The sequence below is a fragment of the Falco rusticolus genome, chromosome 6 (assembly GCF_015220075.1).
Source record: "Falco rusticolus isolate bFalRus1 chromosome 6, bFalRus1.pri, whole genome shotgun sequence".
NCBI classification, from domain to species: Eukaryota; Metazoa; Chordata; class Aves; order Falconiformes; family Falconidae; genus Falco; species Falco rusticolus.
In genome coordinates, this window is record NC_051192.1 from 6,650,659 (window position 1) to 6,672,083 (window position 21,425).

Sequence of the window (21,425 nt, forward strand, 5' to 3'; positions counted from 1 at the left end):
TATTACGCTAAAATCTCTGCAGTAATCAATCCACCACTCTGCAAACTAAGAACATTGCCAAGTATCTCCTCATTTTTAGTCCAATAAACTTTCTATATTAGTCTCCTCCAAATTTAACCATTATAATTCCTGCATCAAATCTGATTTTTAAGAAAGATTATTTACACGAATATAGCAATTTTCTGCACGTACAGACTACTGTCTATATGGACAGATATTACATATAATGTCTGTTGTTTCTATTAATAGTTGTTGCAATTTCTTGTTTGAAAGTGCTACATTTCCCTCTTTATTGTCTTTTCCAAAGGATTTAAGAATATTAAGAAATATTTTATCTAACACTAACAGGGAGGTCAAAGACTTACTGTTTTAAACTGAGACTATTCTGCCCCTGTGCTATATATGTGTTCCTGAAAAGTTTGTAAAAATCTTTTTTACTGAAAAAAAGAAAAGTACTGCTAACACTTCTACAAACCCTTGCCGCAGATTTACCAGGATCTTTAAAGAGGACATTTGGGTTTTTTTTCCACAGTGGTGCTGAATGAATAGTAGCTGGGACTTTGAAAACATACCAAATATCTCCTCTGGCAGAGTCAAAAAGCCAGTAAAAACCCAACAAACCTAAACTAAAAAGTTAGTTGAGGGATAGACTTTCTTAAAAAGTGTATCCCATGAGTTCCTGACAGAGGCCACAAGGATACCTTCTGTAGGTATCTCGTGCATGGGAAACAAAGCGAAGCAGAGAGAAAACACTGGATGAACAATCACCACAAGCAAAGGCATGTAGTTACACTGGTAGTAGTATCAAGGTGCAAGGTTTAAATTTACAAGACCTCCAAGAGAGTTCCTAAGAGAATACCTCAATTCTCCTTTGTAGCATGTACTTTTAAATGCCCCCAGAAAACATAATGCAGCTGGTTTATGTGGCAATTTGCATTATATTCAACACTATGTTTTGAAATACCTTGAAATACCAAAGCAGAATAGCAAAGACACCAGGGTCAGTAGAAAGCTCATGAGAAAAAACCCTCTTTCTTTCCCCCTTTAGACTTCTAAATGTGTTTTGCCTCAATTTTTGGATTTTTTTGTTGGTTTTCTTTGCACATTTTATTTAATAAGACTAATGTGTTTGGGGACATGGGTGGCATTGGGAAGAATTAAGTAGCCATTTTAGATGGGAACTATCAAAAAGGAAGTGGGTTTTAGGGAAGATTGTAGATGATCATTAACTTTTAAATGATGACAGGGGATTGTGCTTAGTGGCTTTGTAAAAAAAAAGAAAAAGAAAAGAAAAAAGGCATTAAAACTTAAGCTCTAAAATTGGATATGCAATAATATCCAGGAATTTCATGAGAAAAATAGACTGAAAGCTAATAGTTCATAAGAATTATGAGTGTTGTTCATGTGCAAATGTATGAGATAACCATAGTCACAAAACAAGTTGACTCCAGAAATTATTCCATGTAGACCTTGCAGGTCTACTCAAACAGCATTCAAACGCCCTCTCAGAGCTTTCGTCCCACCAGAACATTTTGCTGATAGTTTGTGGAATGGTCTTGACCCAGTGATTACCGTCTGTTCTCACCGTCTGGCCCCAAACCCAGTTGCAATTTAAGCTATTTCTGCTGAACAAGTTTCAAAGGGCTATGAGTAAGAAGATGCACGAAACTGCCATCCCTTCAGATCTCCTGATCTCTCTTAAGGGAATATCACATCTTTGCAGGTAATTGAATACAGGAATGAATCTGAGTAATCTCAGATGGGAGGCAACAAGAATCCTTTCATCTGCTCATGTCCTAAATCCTTTTGGTTTTTTCCTCTTATTTAAAGTGTTAACTAGTATTTGTTTATAATTAGCTATGAATGTGCTTGCCAGTAACTTTCAAGTGAAGCCAGTTGTTTTTTGTTTCTTTGGGTGGCTTTTTTTTTTTAGGTTTTTTTTTTTTTTTTATTTTGACAGATACAATGCCTTCTCAGTGAGTCATTAGAGCTACGTTGCTATAGTTTTGAGAATCTCTGTTTACACTGCACAAAAATCTAAGTACATTTGAATGTTTTATTACCAGGTATATTCATGCTAAGGCGGCTTTGCAAGAGAAGAAAGTAGGATTTCTTCTGGGAATCCTATCCAGGCCTTATATCCTTCTGTGTTTCCTATGACAAATTCATAGGAGGTTATGAGCATGAAGAATACTCACTTTGTCTCTCCCCTTTTCTAAGATACATACATGAAAAAGATTATTTAAATACTTCATTCAGACTCCCATTTCTTGAAGATAACTGGGGCTTGAGCATCTGATATGCTAGACATTTTTGTGATTATGTTTTTCCAGTTTTTTCTGTTGAAAATTGAAAAGCCTATGATAAGTTAAACATATACATAAACGTTTAGATTGATTCCAACCAATTGCACTTCATTATGACTTTATAGTCTCACACAACAGGAACAACAAATTATGTGCTAGCCCCATAGATGAGGGCCACGATCCATGGAACTACATGTTAAACTCTCAGTAAGTACATGAGCACTGAAAGTTGATCTTTGTTGAAAGTTAAAAAAATTTAAACTTAACAACAGACTCTATAAAAGAAGACTGACTCTTCAAATTAATAACTGTAGTAATTAATAACCAACCAAAAAAAAAAAATCCTCAGCACAAATCCTATCTACCCCTCATAGATGCTGTGTTTCAAGGTGCGAACTCTCCACATTTTGCTATTTGTGTCCTCTTTTAATCCATCTCAGGCAGCAGTCTGGTAAGAAGCTAGGTTATTTTTACCTCAGTTTTCACCAGCAAGTGCTCCAGCTACACCACTCAAGTCACAGATGGCAAAGGCAGGGACTGGCAGAATGAAGAATCACCTGCTGTAGATCAAGTTTGAGAACATCTAAGGAACCTGAAGGTGCACAAGTCCATGGGACCTAATGAGATGCATCTGTGGGTCCTGAGGGAACTGGCAGATGAAGTGGCTAAGCCACTATCCACCACATTTGAGAAGTTGTGGCAGCCCAGTAAAGTTCCCCCTGACTGAAAAAGGGGAAATGTAACGACCAGTTTTTTTAAAATGGTAAATAAGGAAGACCTGGGGAACTACAGCCTGGTCCATCTCACCTCTGTGCCGTGCAAGATCATGGAGCAGAATCTCCTGGAACCTATGCTGAGGCACATGGAAAGTAAGAAGGTGATTGGTGACAGCCAGCATGGTTTCAATAAGGGAGAATCATGCTTGAAAAATGTGGTGGCCTTCTACGACAAGGTTACAGCATTGGTGAATGAGGGAAGAGCAACTGTCATTATCTACCTGGACTTGTGCAAAGCATTTGATGATGTCCCACACAACATCCTTGTCTCTAAACTGGAGAGACACGGATCTGATGGATGGACCATTTGGTGGATAAGGTATTGGCTGGAGGCTCACACTCAAAAAGTTGCAGTCAATGGCCTGATGTCCAACTGGAGACCAGTGACAAGTGGCATTCCTCAGGGGTCCATACTGGGAGCAGCACTGTTTAACATCTTGGTCAGCAACATGGACACTGGGCTTGAGCGCACCCTCAATGAGTTTGCTGGCACCAAGCTGTGTGGTACAGTTGACACGCTGGAGGGCAGGGATGCCGTCCAGAGGGACCTTGACAGGCTTGAGAGGTGGGCTGAAGCTGTGGATGCCTCATCCCTGGCAGTGTTCAAGGCCAGGCTGGATGGGGCTTTGAGAAACTGGGTCTAGTGGAAGGTGTCCCTGGCCATGGTTGGAACTAGAGGATCCTTAATGTCCCTTCCAACCCAGACTGGTAATTTCAGTAATATGCTGTATTTTTCAGAATATTTTGGGGTGGATGATTTGTACCACGCTATTGTTCCACTCACATATTGATCTGTTCACAAGTGATGCCAAAATACTCTACCACACCTGTGCTGTCTGCAATCACATTATTGATTCCTACAAAAACAATTAAATGAGGTCCTACGCCAAAAGCACAAACAGCTGCCAGCCCCAGTCTAAAGGTTTGGCCTTTCATGGACTTTGAGGCAAGGTAAGGCTAATTCAGTGAAGCCTCTTTAGTGCTGCAAATACAATATAATCTGAATTAGGATTATTATCTAATAACACACACTAGTGGAGGTGCTGACATCTGAAGTAGGGACAAGTTTATACAATACTGATGTTAAACTATTTATTAGCATTAAGATGTCAGTGTGAGATTAAAAAAATACTTTCAGCACTCAAAGAACAAGTTTTAAAAGCTCTTTCAATAATCCAACAAAAAGAATACTAACATAAAAATGTAAACAATCATGGAATTAAATTGTTCAAGTGTGAATTCTTGGATCTTTTGTTCTAGTGACTTTATGTTGCTCGCTCTTCATATCCTTCCAATATTTTATTGTGAAATGTAGAAAACCCTGGGGTTTTTTAATATTGTTATCAAAAATACTCATTACTAATACTTAAAGTAATAATCTCCACGTAAACCTACCTATCTCCCACCCCTTAATGTTCTGTGCATTTATTTTTTTAAAGAAAACCAAAAACTTTATTCATATATATTTCTAACGGCCTTTTAGTCATATTTTCCTCAATTTTTAGAAAAACTATCAAATAGTGCTATGTTGTCCCTTATATTAATCAAATTATAAAAGCAACATTTAAAGAATATTAAATCTGCAAAATCAATCATTCTGGGTTAGAAAATGCCAGAATGAAGATTACCCTAGCAGCATTCATTTCGCAATCATCCACAGTACTTCTGGAGCCAGCAACTGAACCCAGCCATCCAAGACTCAGTCTGATGCTTTAGTCTCATTCACAATCCATCATTTGATGATGCACAGCCTTTTGCTGCTTGACCTAAAAGAGCAAGTCACAGCCAACTATCTGGTTGCAGCGACAGCGGTAAATACAACACACTTTTGATTTATACACTAATTTACTAACGGTTTGGAAACTGGATTCCTGAATGCTCTTCCTGGCAAAAGAGGGAGATGGTTACAGACAGTTCACCCAGGAGGACAATTTTAGCATCTTTATACTGCAAGATCATGAGGATGTGTCTAGGATTTGGGCCTGGAGAAGAGTCTGTATTCTTGGGTCCAGCAGAATGAAACCTGGGTCTGGCATTCACTAGCAAGAGCAGAACTGTGGAGTTTTGCATAAAACGACTACGAGGAACCAAAAGGTTGAATGACTACCTTGTATTCCCAAGCTTACAATCATACTGGAATTATTCCCAATGTTTTTAGATGAACTAGCTAAACATCAAACAATTATGTTTTCCCTTCTTCTATAAACAATGCATTCTAGTGTTCAATTCCCTTACACCATAACGCTTTTTCTAAACTCTAAAAATAATTATATTGCTTTGGCTTCTGAATACAATATCGGACAACTTGCTGAGATTTGAAGTCTGTGACATCTGCAGGATCTATAGAATCTCAATGGAAGAGCTGTGATTCCAACACATCTCTTCCCAGTTCCCAAACCAGACTTACTTTCCCAAGCTTCCTGCTTCTCAGGCTGGCAGGAACGCCCAGCCTAGCCGTAGCCCCAACAGCAAACACCCAGAAGGTGCTTTTCACTGCATGTTTCACCACAGTTTGTCGTTCATGCACACCCAATTATTTCAACAGGAGCTGGGTATCATATCAAGTGGGGACAAGGTAGAAAGGATTACTGCTAACAAAATTTCTCTACAAACTGCATGACAATTAGCACCCTCAGGATTTCCCCACTGTCCCGTGTGTCAAGACACATATACCCCAGAAAAAGAAGTAATTTCTGAAGCTTTTTGAACTGGTGGATGTGATCTCTGATGTTTTTGTGTCCTTATCTATCCACAGCTACATACAGAACAAAGCCAACAGGGTTCCCAAATAGTTTTCTTTTGCAATCTCTCTTATTCAAATTCTGATAACTTGTTAGGAGTAACTCAAGGACAGAAAACTTCAGTGAATGTGTACCTTATACTGGGGAGATTCAAATAGGACTTTTAAAATGCCTACCATTTGGTCTGAATAATATTTCATTGGAAGAGGACTGTTCTCCTACATTTCACACTTATATTTTATATCACTCAAATACTGGAATACTTAAATGTTTAGAAATATGTAACAAACAATATAATTTTTAAAAGCCTTGTATTTTCTGACAATTTTTCTCCAATCTTTTTTATTCTAATATATAGCTGCTCTTTTTTTTTTTTTTTTTTTAATCTCTTTTCCTTTTCTCTTTTAAACCCCTGGGCAATAGAGAATTTCAGGAAAAAATCTTAACTTTTGTGAAAACAAAAGAACCACATTATATACTTTGTGACTGATGATTTGCAGCATGTGGACCCAAAAAGAGGACAGAAACCATGGAAGAACAGTGAGGACTGCCTTGGAGGTTCTGAGGCACGTAAAGCCTCAGAAATCAAAAGCACAGGGTGAAGCATGCTTGCAAATATCCACTAAGCCAGCGTAGAGAGGATAGGACAGGTAGTATGAACGTCTGCTAAGTAGAATGATAATTTTAAGAATGACCCTGAAGTCCATCAGAAAAAGAACTGGCATCCTTTTTCTAATTTGCTTATTTTAAAGAATATGCCAGTTATTTAGCCTACTGACTTAGGCTGACAAAGCAAATGCTGAGCAGCCTCAATCATATATACCAGTAACATTTTCATCTAAAGCATTACAACTCTGAATACATCCTTGCCTCTTCCCTTTATCTTTTGAATGAAATGATCTTTACAAGTAAGCTAGTAATACCAAACCTTTTCTTGTCCCTGATGAATCTAATGAAAGTATTAATGTTTTAAAAAAAAATATTTTCTATGAATACATTAATAGTAACAGTCAGCTAGACTAGTTACAATGACTTAAATCAAAGTTATATAACCGTGCCTGACAATAACTATTCTTATAAAGCAGTGCCTTTCTAACCCCCTGCCAAGGATATTTAATTTGATGTCCAAGTTTTTTTGCCTATGGGAAAACCATTTTCCATTTTAGCTGCTAGGAACAACTATAAGTGAATATGCTGTAAATAACTAGCTACTTTGAACTTTTGGGTCCTATTATGCACACAAGTTATCTGCTCTGAAAAGGCATCATATAAACATGCCAAATTATTCAACCCTATGAAAAATGCTTTTCATCTGAATTGTAAGTTAAAACTTTTTCTACTTTAGAGAAACTGGAACTTGAAAAGATAAAAAAACTTAAAGCTTGATTTTTCTTTGCCCAGAGCATATGTTATATAAACACAAATCCCCAAAAGGTGCCAAGAATTGTCCCTCTGTTTTTCTAAATGATCATGTGTGCAGTCTAGCTGAAAAGACTCATCGATTATGTCTACATAAACAACAAAAGCCCTTAGAAAAAATATCTAGATCAAAAGCCTGTCAAACACTGAACAGGAAAGAGAAATCCTGCTTTAAACATGGCCTCTTTCAAGTCTGAATTCAATCCCATGAAGTAAAAACAAAGGATTTCATAATGAAAGGTATTTAAAATTACTTTATTTTTGGAACTTAACCAGGGATTCTTTTTTTTCCAATATGGTAACCTCTGTCTTACACTGGGACAGAATTCTGCAAAATGTATCTTACAGTTTTAAATAAATGTAGAAACTGTTTAGTCACAGTCCACTGTTTTCAATACACATTTGCAATTATTTTCATTAAAATGCAACAATGTTATTTTACTGACATTATGGGTTTCTCCTTTTGTCAACCACCCGACAATACCCACTGTTAACTAGTGAAAAAAGTTCTTAACAGATAAGATACATTTCTTTTTCTCCTCCCACCCTTTTTTCCTCACTTTCCTAAAGTACAGGCACGTAATCAGGAAAGGAAATAGCATATCCCTGCAAAACCAGAACAGATTACTATATAGCTTATATATAATTATGCTCTGGAAGTCACAGTCAGAAATCATAAAGTAAGCTAAAGTGCAGAGTCAGATACTTTGTAAAGTATGGTTTCTAAAAGAAGTGAAAGAAATTTAACAGATATACATCTGATGAAATATAACCCTCATGTTTGATTTCCTACTCTGTTATTAAGGTTAATATGCAAACATATGGCATGATTTACAGTGTACCATTAGTGATCTCTTTCAGACAACTTGTGATTTGATTGTCCCCTATCTATCTAAATATAAATAAATATATAAGCCTAATGGAAAACACTTGCTACATGTTTAATCATGTCACTACTGTAACATTTGTATGTCATGTACATAATCAGAACCCAGTTATAAATCAGTTCATACCTACAATTGCTGGAGACAGCACCCTGTTTGCCAGGTTTGGCTTACAGACATGTCTTAGAAAACACAAGTTCACATTTGATGGTTTATAATGGTGGATTTTCTCAATTTTTTCACTGTAATTGAGAGTTCTGTAGGTTGGATCAGTATATACCAGAACATATGTACTCCATTTATAATGTTCAGATAATTGGTCATCTTGGATATTCTAACCAAGAAGAGATAAATGTGTACCTGACTGGCCTTTCAAACAGCGCACATTCAGTTAATAATGATTTCTATGTACAATAGCTCACTAACAAATTGTTAGCTCTAGGCTAACAAATTACTGACAGCTCCATTGAATCCGCACTAGAAACAGACTTTTCACATAACTTACCTTTTGGTAGACAAGAGGTCTGTTATCTACTATAAAATGCAATATCAAAGCAAACAGAGCAGCAAAGTGCTCACGAAATTTAAAATTACTTTGGTAATTATTTTGGTAAAAGTACTCAATCAGGCCATTGTCAGCCTGATGCATTGAATTCTAACATACCAAAAAGTGAACTGGTCAATACAACTGGTCAGAGTATACCCTTTTGGAGCAGTATTTCAAGAGATGCTTTTATATACCACTAGTTGAAAACTGAAGTTATCTATACCTCTTATAGTCTTGCAAAGAAGGGTCTAGTAAAGCACTGAAAGCACAGTCTATTCATTTTTAAAGTGTTTTCTTTCTAGCACTCAGGATGGCAGTTCATCATGGATATTTCTAATATATTTTCTCTTGCTGTGTTTTCCACTAATCACATCCAAGTACTTCATATGGGTTTGCCTTCTATCTGGAAAATTTTAACTACTTTTGCTATGTTCTATGTTTTTGGCACATACAAAAGAATTATCTCTTTGGAAAGAAGTTAATGGAACAGATCCAGCTTCAATAATTTTGCAAGGAACAAAGGTTGTAAAATTGTTTTCTACTGGAATGTTGAATTTATCAGAAGATCACCCACTCAAGCCAATAGCATTTGTCTTTGCCGTCATGCAAAACAGAAAGAGTCACCTACAGTACAACAGAATCATTTTGCAAATCTTTTAGAACTGTGTGGCATCTGATTAAACTAATCCACATCTTTCTATGATGCCAAAATAAACAGTCCCTTTCCCACAATGTATAAACAGTGTTCCCATAACTTTCCTTTGAAATGTCATGAAAAGGTTAAGTGACGTTTCATTATTTACCTTGACTAATGAATTGCTCCATGTTGTCTTTGAAAGGCTGGAGGTGCTCTTCTAGTGATAGCTGATAAACTTTTGCTGCTTCTGTCTCACATACTGAAATTGAAGTAACAGATTAGTTTAGGATGACACATCATAGTATGGATCTGCAGACTGTAATAAAAGACACACTTAAATTACCACATCGCCAGTGAAATTGCTGATAATGTGTGCCTCAAACACACTACTTCAAGTACAAACACTATAATAATATATTCAGAAGCAGTTATGTTCCTGGTCAAATATTTTTGCCCAAAATATACAGATAACTTGCGGTCAGTGTGTTAGTTTAAATGACTGTAGCAAAAATTACAAAACCACTCTTTTTTTTTTTAAGAGAAAGACAAATTTAAAAAGCTGAAATGTATGGGAACAAAATTGCAAACTCGGATCCCATGCCACATTGATGTACCTGGTCCCAGGTGACAGTGCCTGAATAAAAAAAAAAAGTTCAGATGCAAAACCTGCACCAAGTAGTAGGAAAGACCTTGATTTAATGAGTAAAGCCAGATGAAGGCTTAATATATGATAGAAACAGAGACACAGTGAAGTGTCTTGCATTGTTCAAAAGTAATAGTACAAAATGATCAAAATGAAAGGTAAGATACAGTCAGGGCTTTCTATCAGAGACCTTGGAGGAGGACAGCTTGGTTCTTGGTCTCACCAGAGACCAGAACAGAGAAGCTGGAGCCTGAAACAAGCCCTGACACAGATTATTCATTGGTGAGGTGGTATTATCATGCTTTCACCAACTATCCAAGCAAACCTAACACTAACTTCAGACTGTGATAAGTTCCCATCATTCAACAGAAACAAGCCCTGCTTGATTCTACCTCAAAATTTCCAGTAAAAGAGCACACAGGCAAAAATATGCATTTTCCTTGTTTACACTCCAGGGCTTCTTTCAGCCAAACAGGACTGTTACTATATTTCTAAATACAGAAGACTGGTTAGGCATTTGAAAAACAGATTTTGAAGCAGCATAAAGTAGTATCATAATTATCTACTTCAAATATAAATGATGTCTACAATTGCATCAATCCAAATATCTACAGATGAGAATTGTAGTCTGCTTTTGAAGACTGGAAACAATAGGCAGTTGTTTCACCATTATATGCTTTGTGGTTCTGTAATATTTGAAAAGGTTCTTAAAGGAGAAAAAAAACCCCAACAAATCAACCAGTTGTCAACTTGTTCTTACTTCAGAGAGCATGAATTTATAATCTGTTGAATAATACCAGTCTCTAGTTTACTGCAAAAAATGAATGACATATACAAAAATCATGGTAGAGCAATTAAAGATAACATAATTTTATAATAAAAAAATAAAAAACAGACGAAGATCCAAAGGTTCATTAATTTTGGCCAGCACTGGTTAGCCAACCCACTACAGATCTGTACCTAGTCATTTAAGCTAGAGTGCCAAGAAAGTAAATATATGCTATGGTAGTCAAGTCTTTGTAATCTATCAGCTGTGTAAATTGATTCACCTTTACTGTACTACTCATCTGGTCTGCTATATCTGGGGCAAATCTTTGGACAATGCAGCTTTAGATCTCATAAACACTGGTTAATAATTTTTTTCTCATAGTTGTGAATATACCAAAAAGAATTAGAGATACCAATTTTTTACATGCACATATACAGAAAAGCAAACTGACTCAAATAATTGCTAACTCCACACAAGTGAAGTGACAATAAAAATGACAGGTTTTAAAATACTTTTTGTTTAAGCTTAGAGGAAAACTGAAATAAATACCAGCTGATATTTAGGGGGGGGAGGGGAAACCTAACATGAGTATATTTAATTAGAAAGGTAACCCTGTTTATGAAGCAATATTAAAAAAACCTAACAAAACAACCTGAAAACCCCCACAAATACAGTCAAATGGACAAGCCTATAATGTTTAAACAAATCTTAGTCGACACATCTGAAAAAGGGGAGAGGATCCAAATCAGCGTGAATTTTCTTACAGCATATGTTAGACAAAAAAAAAAAAAAAAAAAAAAAAAAAAAAAGAAGTTATGTCCTATTCTGTAAAGGAAGACATTCTGGTGATGGCATATAGAATTTCTATTAATCTTTTCTCTCCTATTCAGAAATAAGAGGCAGAGCTGAAAGATGCTATAGAACCTCCCATAACATTTAATATTACCAAAATGCCATACCTTTTTCCAGAATATGGATTGAATATTCTTTACAGCAGTACATTATACTCACTTGAATTAATGTCTGCAGCTCACGATGAACTCCTGATCTCTCAGCTGATTTGACAGAAGTATCAATCTTATGGAGATATATACCGGCCAAAAATCATAGCCCATACCCATGCCAATAGCCTGAAGCTATTTTGAAAGACTACAAGGAAATGCAGGGATATACTATCTTTATATTACTCTCTATAGAAAAGAAAAACATGTAATATTGTCCGAAAATATGTCTGTTCTTTAACCATTCAGATGCTGGAAGCTCTCCCATGGCTGATTTGTTTGTGTGTATGTGGGCAAAAGGGAGTACAGCTGATGATCATTTTGTTTCTCCAGTTTTTGGTGGAGTTTGTTTGTTCCCTCCTTCCTCTCGTTAAAAGGCTAAAATCAGTGTTATTCAGAAGGTTAACAGGTCAGGTTCATTTTTTACCCTAATCCTGCAAAAAAGGTGTTTTAAGTAAGTTAAGATCCAAAAGAAAACACGGGGGAAAAAATTATCTCTTTCCTGCTTCATATAAAATGTAAGATAGCATATGTAGCACCCAGCTTTTAAAAATAGGAAAATTTCTGTCATTATTACCATACTAATTTCAGTATTTTGATGCTTAAAATAAACTACTTCATCAGATGCTTTCTTCATTAGAGAATTAACAGGACTGTTAGCTCTTACTAAGTTTCTCGGTTCTGCAAGAGCATTAATAGCAGAACTGCGGTCTCCTGCACAACCTGCCGGGATATATCACTCATTTATCATGTTCTTTAATTTGTCACCAGCGTATAAAGCCCTGCTATTTGGATGAAATACTGTTATTCCTTTATGTAACTGAAGAAATTAAAGTGCTAATCACATGAAAAGGAATACAAAGCAGTAGACAGATATCAGTTTTTCTGCCAAGTGAAGGAATAGGATACTGTAAAAATGTGTCAGAAGAGTATTTGATAACTTCTAAGCAATGTGGAGGTGAAACATGAAAAAAAATAATGTGAGAATATCAACATTTGGTTTTTGGGGTGGTTTTATACTTGATTTTTCTTTTTCCTCAGCTTCATACTCAGACACGTTTCTTTCCATGAAACAGCCCAGCTAAACATCCCAGATATCAAAGCAGTAGGTTGGTAAAGGGGCTTTGCTGTGACACAGTTTGTAGAAGTTTTGTCTGAAACAAAAGTTCGTCTTTTTTTTTTTTTTAAATAACAGACACAAAATTTGCTGTTACCATCCCTAATCTCACAGGTTAAGTTATTCTCTCATCTTGCGAGATGTTTACACAACTGAAAAACTTGGACAAATCTAGTGTATTCCTAAACTGGGTTTACTTTAAGCAGATCCTAAAATTTCCCTATAATGCAAGAATTGAAAGGCACCACAAATGAGAACCATGTAGGCAGTTATGAAACCCAAGCAGTCGGTAGAAGCTTATCTCACAACATGGAATTGCCTAAACGGGAATAAAGAGAGATAAAAACTTGTTTGTATTGCTTGGCAGCAAGGTGAAGGTTTCAGTTCCCTGTAGTCCTGCATATCCAGTCCTCATGCAATGATCTCAGACCTTCTAAAGAGCTCAGATCCTGAGCAGAAGTTGGCATGGGCAGACACACCTCTGACCCTCTAAATCAATTTAAAACATATAAACAGTGTCTCAGTCATTTAAAAGGCCAATAGTCCATCTAATTTCATCACCTCTCTAACATCATATGCTGCAGAGGACTGTGTGTGATTTTCCAGAGAAGCCATATAAATGGATTTTTGTGTGATCTAAATTTTGGGAAATTCAAACTGGTAGCCCTTTGCCCATACATACACAGATAGCACAAATGCTTATGAACTGGAACTGGCTGTGAAAATCTGTGTTCAAAACTGGTTTAGAGATTTAAAAAAATTTCAATTCCAACTGTATCCAGTATCTCATGAATCTCATCTCACTCTCTATTTCTATGTTAAAATACCATTAATTGCCATTATTCAAGGTACTGTGTTATCTTGCTCATCCTTTTTTTATTATTATTCTTTTAGATCAATATGCAAAAACTATATAAAGTTTCACAACAGCCACTATTGATTAAGAGACATCTATACAAAAAGGAATAAAGTCACAAAAACATTCTCTGCCTTGTACTAACACTCTCAGTAAAATATTCTGGTAAGCCCTCTAAAATGTGCGCAGTCTCATTATCAAAAATAGTTGCTTTACCTGTTAAAAAACGAGAAAAGTTTTCAAGATTCAGAATTCTTAATGAGTGTTTTCCACCTATTTCTGAGTACTAAATTTTAGCGCTCAGAAGCACAGATCTCTTCTAAAATATGTGGGTTTTTACAACTTGTGTGACCAGATGCTCAGATGCTCTTCAGGCTTACTGTATTGTCATTGGTCAGGATAATGATGGGCAGCATGATTTTGCTTTCAACACCCTCAAAACATAAAAACAATGAGCAAACACCACCACCACCACCACCATCACAACCCACCAAGAAACCTGGTAAGAAAGCAAGCAGAACTGTGGATTATCTTGGATAAGCAATTAACAGGTCCATTGGGCTAGTTTGGTTACAACTTCTGAAACCACATACTGGTCTATAGAAGTCCTATAGACTTTAGGTGGATTTTCAAGACTGTTTAAGGTACTTCAAAGCACAAGTTGCAGTGAGATTTATTTTTTTTTTAATTCTTTAATGGAGTTTCAAAATTATTTCCTTTAATTTTCAGAGGGTGTGAGTACCCTGGCTCCCATAGATATGCCTGTGTCCTACTTGCCTGAGAAATATGTAACAGCACAACCACGGTTTTCACAGCTTCCTCAGTGCTTTCTGGATGCCTTACCACTGCAACCTGTGACTTTAAAAGAAAACCTAGACTTTATCTAAAAGAAACAATACTGGCCTCAGCAAAAGACAAACTCTGATGAACTTGGCCACAAGAACAGAAAGAGCTCTTAATTTTCTTTTATTTATATATTTTTTTGAATTGTAAAGACTTACACTAAAAACTGCTGAGTCTTCAAGGGCTCCCATAGACAGCTCCTTGTTTGGAGTTTTAAGGACAGTAAAATATGACTCACAGATTGACTGAAAGCCTGGCTTTAGTTTACATCTGGTTTAGGTTTAGGAGTCTGCATGCTGCATAGCTGCAGCAATTAACCCTTTCAGTGATACCTGAACAAACAGCTAGAGTTGGTGGATGCACAGCTGTCAGTGAGTAGGCAAAATTAAAGATTTAATTTGGTTAAAACAATAGCTGTTTCTGTAAAGGTAAACTTGACGGATAACTGTAGCATTGACCAAACTGACTAATGTTGCTATATTATTTGGTTAATAATTACCTTGAGAGATTTGGCATTTTGTCATAAAAGACTGAAGGCATCTTTTCATTAGGAGATGCATCTATAGATTGTATAAGGAAAGATCCATTCCTTTATTCTGAAAAATCTTCATTCCCATTTATATCAAAACTATTGATAGAGAATAACAGAAACACAAACACTTCAAGATGTCTTAAGACAGAAAGTTTTTGATGAGGCAATGAATCCAAACTTTTCCAGAATACAATTTTTTCTCCATTTCATTTCTCTGTTCTCCAGCTCCCTGTCATCTCTTGAAACAACTTGGAATACCAGTGTAGAAGCACATTTTTTTAAAAAAAAATAGGTTTTTGAAAAACCGGATTTAATTTCATCAAACTTTATCTGTTTAAAATATAGATCACCAGACTAGACTCAAGACCTTTTCCTTAGCACTCGATTTTAGGAGAGCAATCCCTTCCTTTTCTGTTATCTGTAGTGGGTCCCAAAATGGCTTTAGGTTGCCTGACTTTGTTAATTGAGGTTGAAATTAATATTGCTTCTGTTCTTGATCACGAAGTGGCACTGAAATGTTGCCAAAGTCTTAGCCCCATAATCAGAACTGTGATGGAAACAGAACGTCTTGTGAATATGAAAAGATATGAGGTATGTGTGAGAGGGGATGACGTGCAAATAGAATGGTGCACTTTTTGCATTTTTGCCTCCTAATGTTAATATTACCTATGAAAGAATTAACAGTGGATGTAAACTTATTTTGCAAAGCAATCCATGTGCCCCAGACATAGAGTTGGCCACAAAGTGAAAAAAATCCATCTCAAACTACAGCTTGGCTGCACTCTGAGGGTTGGGGCCTCTTCCTAGGTGCGGGGGTGACCATTCCTGAGGCAAGAGGAATGATTTGTCACAAGCTAAATAGAGATCACTGTGTGGGAAAGAAACGGCAAGGGGTCAAAGCATAGCACGCCTACCACTACTCCAGCTCTCAGTCCAGCATTGATACCACCCCAAATACAACTTTTAAAAGTCTTTTCTGTTGCAGAATATGGCACTTGCAATGCTCTGAGTCACACAGCAGGTCTTAAACTCAAGAGCACATACCAGCTATACAACCAGCACATCCAAGCTGAATAGCTAATTCTAGGCGACCGTAAGAAGCACAGAAAAAATAAGGAATGTGTATTTTTTCAAGTTACTGTGGGACTTTTCCTGGCACATATTTTTTTTAAAATACAAAGTGCTCAGCAAATGCTTAACACTTTATAAACATTCTCTGTCAGATTTATTCCAAATCAGAGATGTACTGGGCCACACAGCCTAGCTTCTTATCAGTGGAGACTTTTCAATGACTTGCAAACACTCACAGTAGGAAAAAAAAAAGCACCACCACAAAAATAATATATAATTATCATAATTATTACTTGTAATCAGTTTTGAAAGCATGACTACAAAGAAAATATTTAATTATCATAATTATTACTTGTAATCAGTTTTCAAAGATATCGAATATGACAATATTATGACATGTAAACAAGTACTGACTTCAACTCAATTTTATAAGTCTTCATTATACAGTATTATTCATCTTTTCAAAATTCTACTAGTCAGATTTATTTTCTGCCTGACATTGTTTCTAATTCCCTTTTAGCTGACCCTGAGCAAAAGTTTTGCAATAAGTGACAACTGATGGATTAGTTTTTGATTTGCAAGAATAAACTTACAATTATAAGGCTAAAATGTTACCGTGTAGCCAAAGAAAGTTTCTAAATGGTTTTAACTTGCTCTAAGTGTTTCATAAATACCGTAACTCTCACTGCCATTTTAGTGTTATAGTTCTTTCCTAAATGGAATACGTCTTGAAAAATTTCATGGGCCACAAATCCAACATTTTCCTAAACTACAATAGTGCCAACGGTGTCAGAGCAGAGAGGATTAAAACATTAACTAAATCAATACATGTTTTCCACATATTTCTGCCCCAGCTCTGGCATTCTGAAGTGCCTAGAAAAATATACTACTAATAATAAATACACAACACAGGTCCTAATCAGTGAGAGTCACACCCTGCTCTTGTGACCCTGGATGCCCAATTTTCTTTACATGGTGAGTTGATTTAAGTCATGTGGCAAGTGCTAAAGTTTCTTCTGTGGAATGACATAGGAACAGAAGTCATTGCTTGGCATGACTGCATCAAGGAACGTTGCTGACAGCCAAGAGAGATCAAAAGCAGATCAAGTTGCTTAACAAACTATATGTCACTGAAGTCAAAAAGGCTAAAGTGAGAATCCTGGAGAGCTGTGAAATCTGGGAGCAACAGATGGAGCCAAACTTGCTTGGTTTGTTAGTAAAGAGATCTACCTGTTGTTTGGTCTTCTATCTATAAAAACTTTATCTCTGGGATCTATATTATTTTAAAAAACAAAACAAAAACCCTGCAGAATTTGGAAGGTTGATATTACACGGTTAGTGTAGCTTCTACTATATTCTAGAGGACTTTTTTTTTTCTAATAAAAAAAATTATAAATTTCTGTCTTATTAATCTTGGAACAGACACACAGCATGCTTTCTGAAGGTCTTTTGGACTTACACTTTTAATCTGAAATCTTAAAAGATACTTTCTTTTCTAACATGTACAAACTACAAGGCATACAGTTCATGAAAACAGGCAAAACCCTCCGCAATCAAAAAGGAAGAAAGCATACAAGCTTGAATATCATGAGTGTGTTTTCTTTTTAAGCAATCAGCATAACTACTCCTTTAATACAGATATAAGCCCAAGCTCAGAACTGTGAAAGAGCATGACAATGAAATTATTTTACAGAACCAGAAAAATTATTTATATCTGCACATTCCTCTGTGTGGTACATAAATACTGATGTATTTAGATGGAAAAATACAGCATTACTAGAATGAACTGCTATTCTTATGGTTATTTTTTTTTTTTTTCATTTAACTTTACTTTGTGGGTTGTTGTTGTTTTCTATGTGGCCCCATAATTTTGTGAAAAGATCCTTCTGGGTTGAAATTTACTTTTGAATAATGATCATGGGAATTTTTTAAAGTCAGAAATAAAGGATCTGCAAAAGCTTTTGCTCCTGGGTGAACCAATACACCCTTCCTTCATTGTACTAAGTGTGATGTCCCTGTGCTTTGTTTGCAGGGGATTTGAAACTAACCTGGGCAGAATATCCTTAAACTGGTGATGCTGCCTGCATCAATGTTTTGTGCAATTTCCAGATTTTCAGTGATAAAAGAACAAAGTAAACACACACACCTATAAACGGTGAAATCATCTCATGAAATCTTCCACCTAATTACTGATGAAAACAGATCCAAGGTTACAGTCTACATCTCAGTATAAAACTGGAATGCATTCATAGGCATCTACTTCTATGGCTTTAAAGTCAGTATTTCCCCAGGAATACTCAATACTCATTTACTCTCACTGACTTCAAAAGGAAAGGATCATATTTAAGGTTTTGTCAGAATTTGCCCAGCATCTTACAGTCTTCTTACATCTCAGTCATGTAATGACGCACTTGCTAGCTCTAGTAACTCATAAGGTTCCAGATGCGCATTAGCAAATCTGGTAGCATACTTTAAAAAAAATGCAGAGGAAAACTACTTTGGAGCAACTTTATCCATTCAGCTAAAACTTGTATTTCATTTTTAAAAAGACTGTCATTAAACTTGCTTATCTGTCTCACCAAAGGCACTACAACAATGAAGCTATTGGAATAGCCAGAAATTTTAGTGAATGCTCTTGCAGTCATAATTTTTTTTTAGCACAAAATATTTTCAATGTAGAGTTACACTTGTCTTTGGAAAAAAGAGATAACAAAGCATTTTGCATCACTCAGGGCTGATAAGGAGTCACGAATAAGATTGCAGACTGGTATTGAAACTGTCGCTTCATGTCTAGGAGAGGATGCAGAAGGGGGTCGATGCTGTCCCCAGAAGAGTTTATACCAAAGGGAATAGGGAAAGAGTGGTGGTGTCTGCAGTTATTCATCAGTTTCATTAACTACAGAATCGACTGACAACAGAGACTCCAGCCTAAGGGTGGAACTGGAAGCACAGAAAGAATTCAACTGCAGTCTGATGGCAGAGTGAAGCGTGTAATTTCCATTTTTACAGATCCCCTGCTTTGATCACTGCACAGTGTGGATTTATTCCATAAGAGATTTATATGCCTGTGTGCAAATTTCAACCTTGATCTAAAAATATTTAACCTTTCTTCTAAATTTTTGGTGAACTTGCAAAGAATAACATCTGCCCCCAAGGATTTTCGTGAAAATGCCCTGAATTCAAGTACCTTTTTTCAGTCAGACCTAAGCATCTTTCTTCTCTACGTGCAAGTTTGAGATCAGCCCTCAGATTATTTGACAGTTGCAAGAAGAATAGAGATAAATTTTCATGGCTGAACTGTGGGATTTTTGCCCTCCTAGATTGTTCAGGGCAGCAAACTGGTACTGAAGTTCACTCCTCAGTACCACACTAAGTGACATTGATACAACTTCAAAGATTACCTCTGAATGTTTAAATAAATTTTAAAACACTCAGACTGAAAGGTTGATGGGGCAAGAAGGTAAGGTCAGATATCATTTGGTAACCATGTTATGTTTTTGTTTTGATAGAGAACCTTCCATCTCAGGTTGTTCAAGGACTAATTGTTTACCAAACCATCCTTGGTCTCTAGACACACAGCGTTCGAATCAGCAAGGCAAGAGAAATATAAAGATCACATCACTCCTTGATTTGAATCCTTCACTCCAAGATTTAGCATAATGGTACATAAATGGCCTATCTAGCAGAGACTTAGCAAAAATATTGAAGATCATGGATATTTTCGTCCAAACTACTCTTGCTTAACTTAAAATTAGTGCTTAGTTCCCAATGTTAGTAAGAAATGTATTAAAGTGCTTAGTTCCCAACGTTGATAAGAAATGTATTATATGTGATACATGTTCCTTATTAAAGTCTGGCAAATACATCTTATATTAAACTTGCTGAGTTCATTTAAAGAACTCATTCCACAAGCAGGAGAAAGAAATTCTTCCTTTGTATATTAGTTTTTAGTAAAGTCAGGCTATTTCAACTTTCTTTATCACCATAAGATAATATGAATTAGCTGCTAGATAGCATTCGGGCCTGATTCTCAACATTTTTTTGTCATAGACATGGTCCAACACTTTGCAATTCTTTTTGTAGTGAAAGACTGTTGAAATTAGTTTGAAAAAAAAAAAAACGTTTGGTTTTGAAAGAAAAGGTTTAACCTAACTGGTTTGATGTTATTTGTGTTAATAAGCTCTACCAGGTTATCTACAGAAAATTATGAACTATTGCTTAAATGGTCATAAAAAAGCAAATCAAGGAAACAAAACAGTAATTGAGGAGTCAAAACCACCCAACTATTTTTATACTATCATCAAACTTCTCAAAATTATACAAATAGTGATAGCAGGGACATGTTGATAACATGGAGCTAGCTTTAATCTAGGTTCAGTACCTCGCAAATCTTTCTTCATTTTGCGGAGATCTTTCTGAAAGTCTTCAAACTTCATTTGTGAAGCCTGGAAGAGATCTTGTGGGTCTGGAAGAGGAAAGATGCATTGTTCTTTTCCAGCATCCTGACAAAACCAGAAATGAACAATTAGTTACATAGTGCTCATTACTTCTTCATATACTAAAATATATAACTGAAAGCACAAAGAATATTTGTGCACATTTCCTCATCTTGGCCAGCCGAAGAGCAAATTTAGTGAGTTGACTTTTTTTAACTTGAATTTAAAAGAGCAAAATTAATTCTTACCTCATCAAAATTACGCAGATAGTATGAGACAATGTAAGACAGAAGACTTCTGCTGTTGTCCTGTATAGAGGAGAATAAAGTTTGCTGTTACTGAAAAACACAAATTCAAAAATGGTAATTCAAGTAAATGAAATATTCTGTGTAAAGCACAGAAAAATACTTTACTGATTTGTTGCCTTCACTACAAAAAAACCCTCAACACAGTGAAATACAATTTATTAATTAAAGAAAGTAATAGATGTTATAACACTTGTGTAAAACCACTCCTGATTCTGGAAATTTACATGACTGTAAACTGAACTCTTCCATTTTGAAATTTCCAAAGAATGAAAATAGAATTCCTTTCTGGGTTGATGCATCAACATGTATCACAACATTCATATTGTTTTATTAATCTATAACTATAACCAAAGCAAATAAAGGAAGTTATTTTTCTAAATGACATTTTGGCACTTTTGGGGGTCTTTGGGGGAACTCTCTCATTGCTTCCCCTCTGCTATTCTTTAATGATACTTCAGCAGAAAGTCCTTGATTTGAAGAGTATTTTTGAAAAAATGACATTTTCATATGTTTTCAGAAAACTATTTCTTAAGGACTTT

At 35.9% G+C, this 21,425-nt stretch overlaps 1 protein-coding gene across 1 annotated transcript in view; it reads right to left on the reverse strand.

Annotated features, from left to right (window-relative positions):
* The window catches only part of FMN2 (formin 2), a 166,753-nt gene that overhangs the window by 39,981 nt on the left and 105,347 nt on the right, over positions 1 to 21,425 (reverse strand). The window contains exons 15-17 of the mRNA XM_037392766.1: positions 20,827 to 20,886; positions 20,524 to 20,644; positions 9,477 to 9,569 (exon numbers count right to left, since the gene is read on the reverse strand). Coding sequence (XP_037248663.1) covers positions 9,477 to 9,569; positions 20,524 to 20,644; positions 20,827 to 20,886 — 274 coding nt within the window. The remainder of the gene's footprint in view (positions 1 to 9,476; positions 9,570 to 20,523; positions 20,645 to 20,826; positions 20,887 to 21,425) is intronic.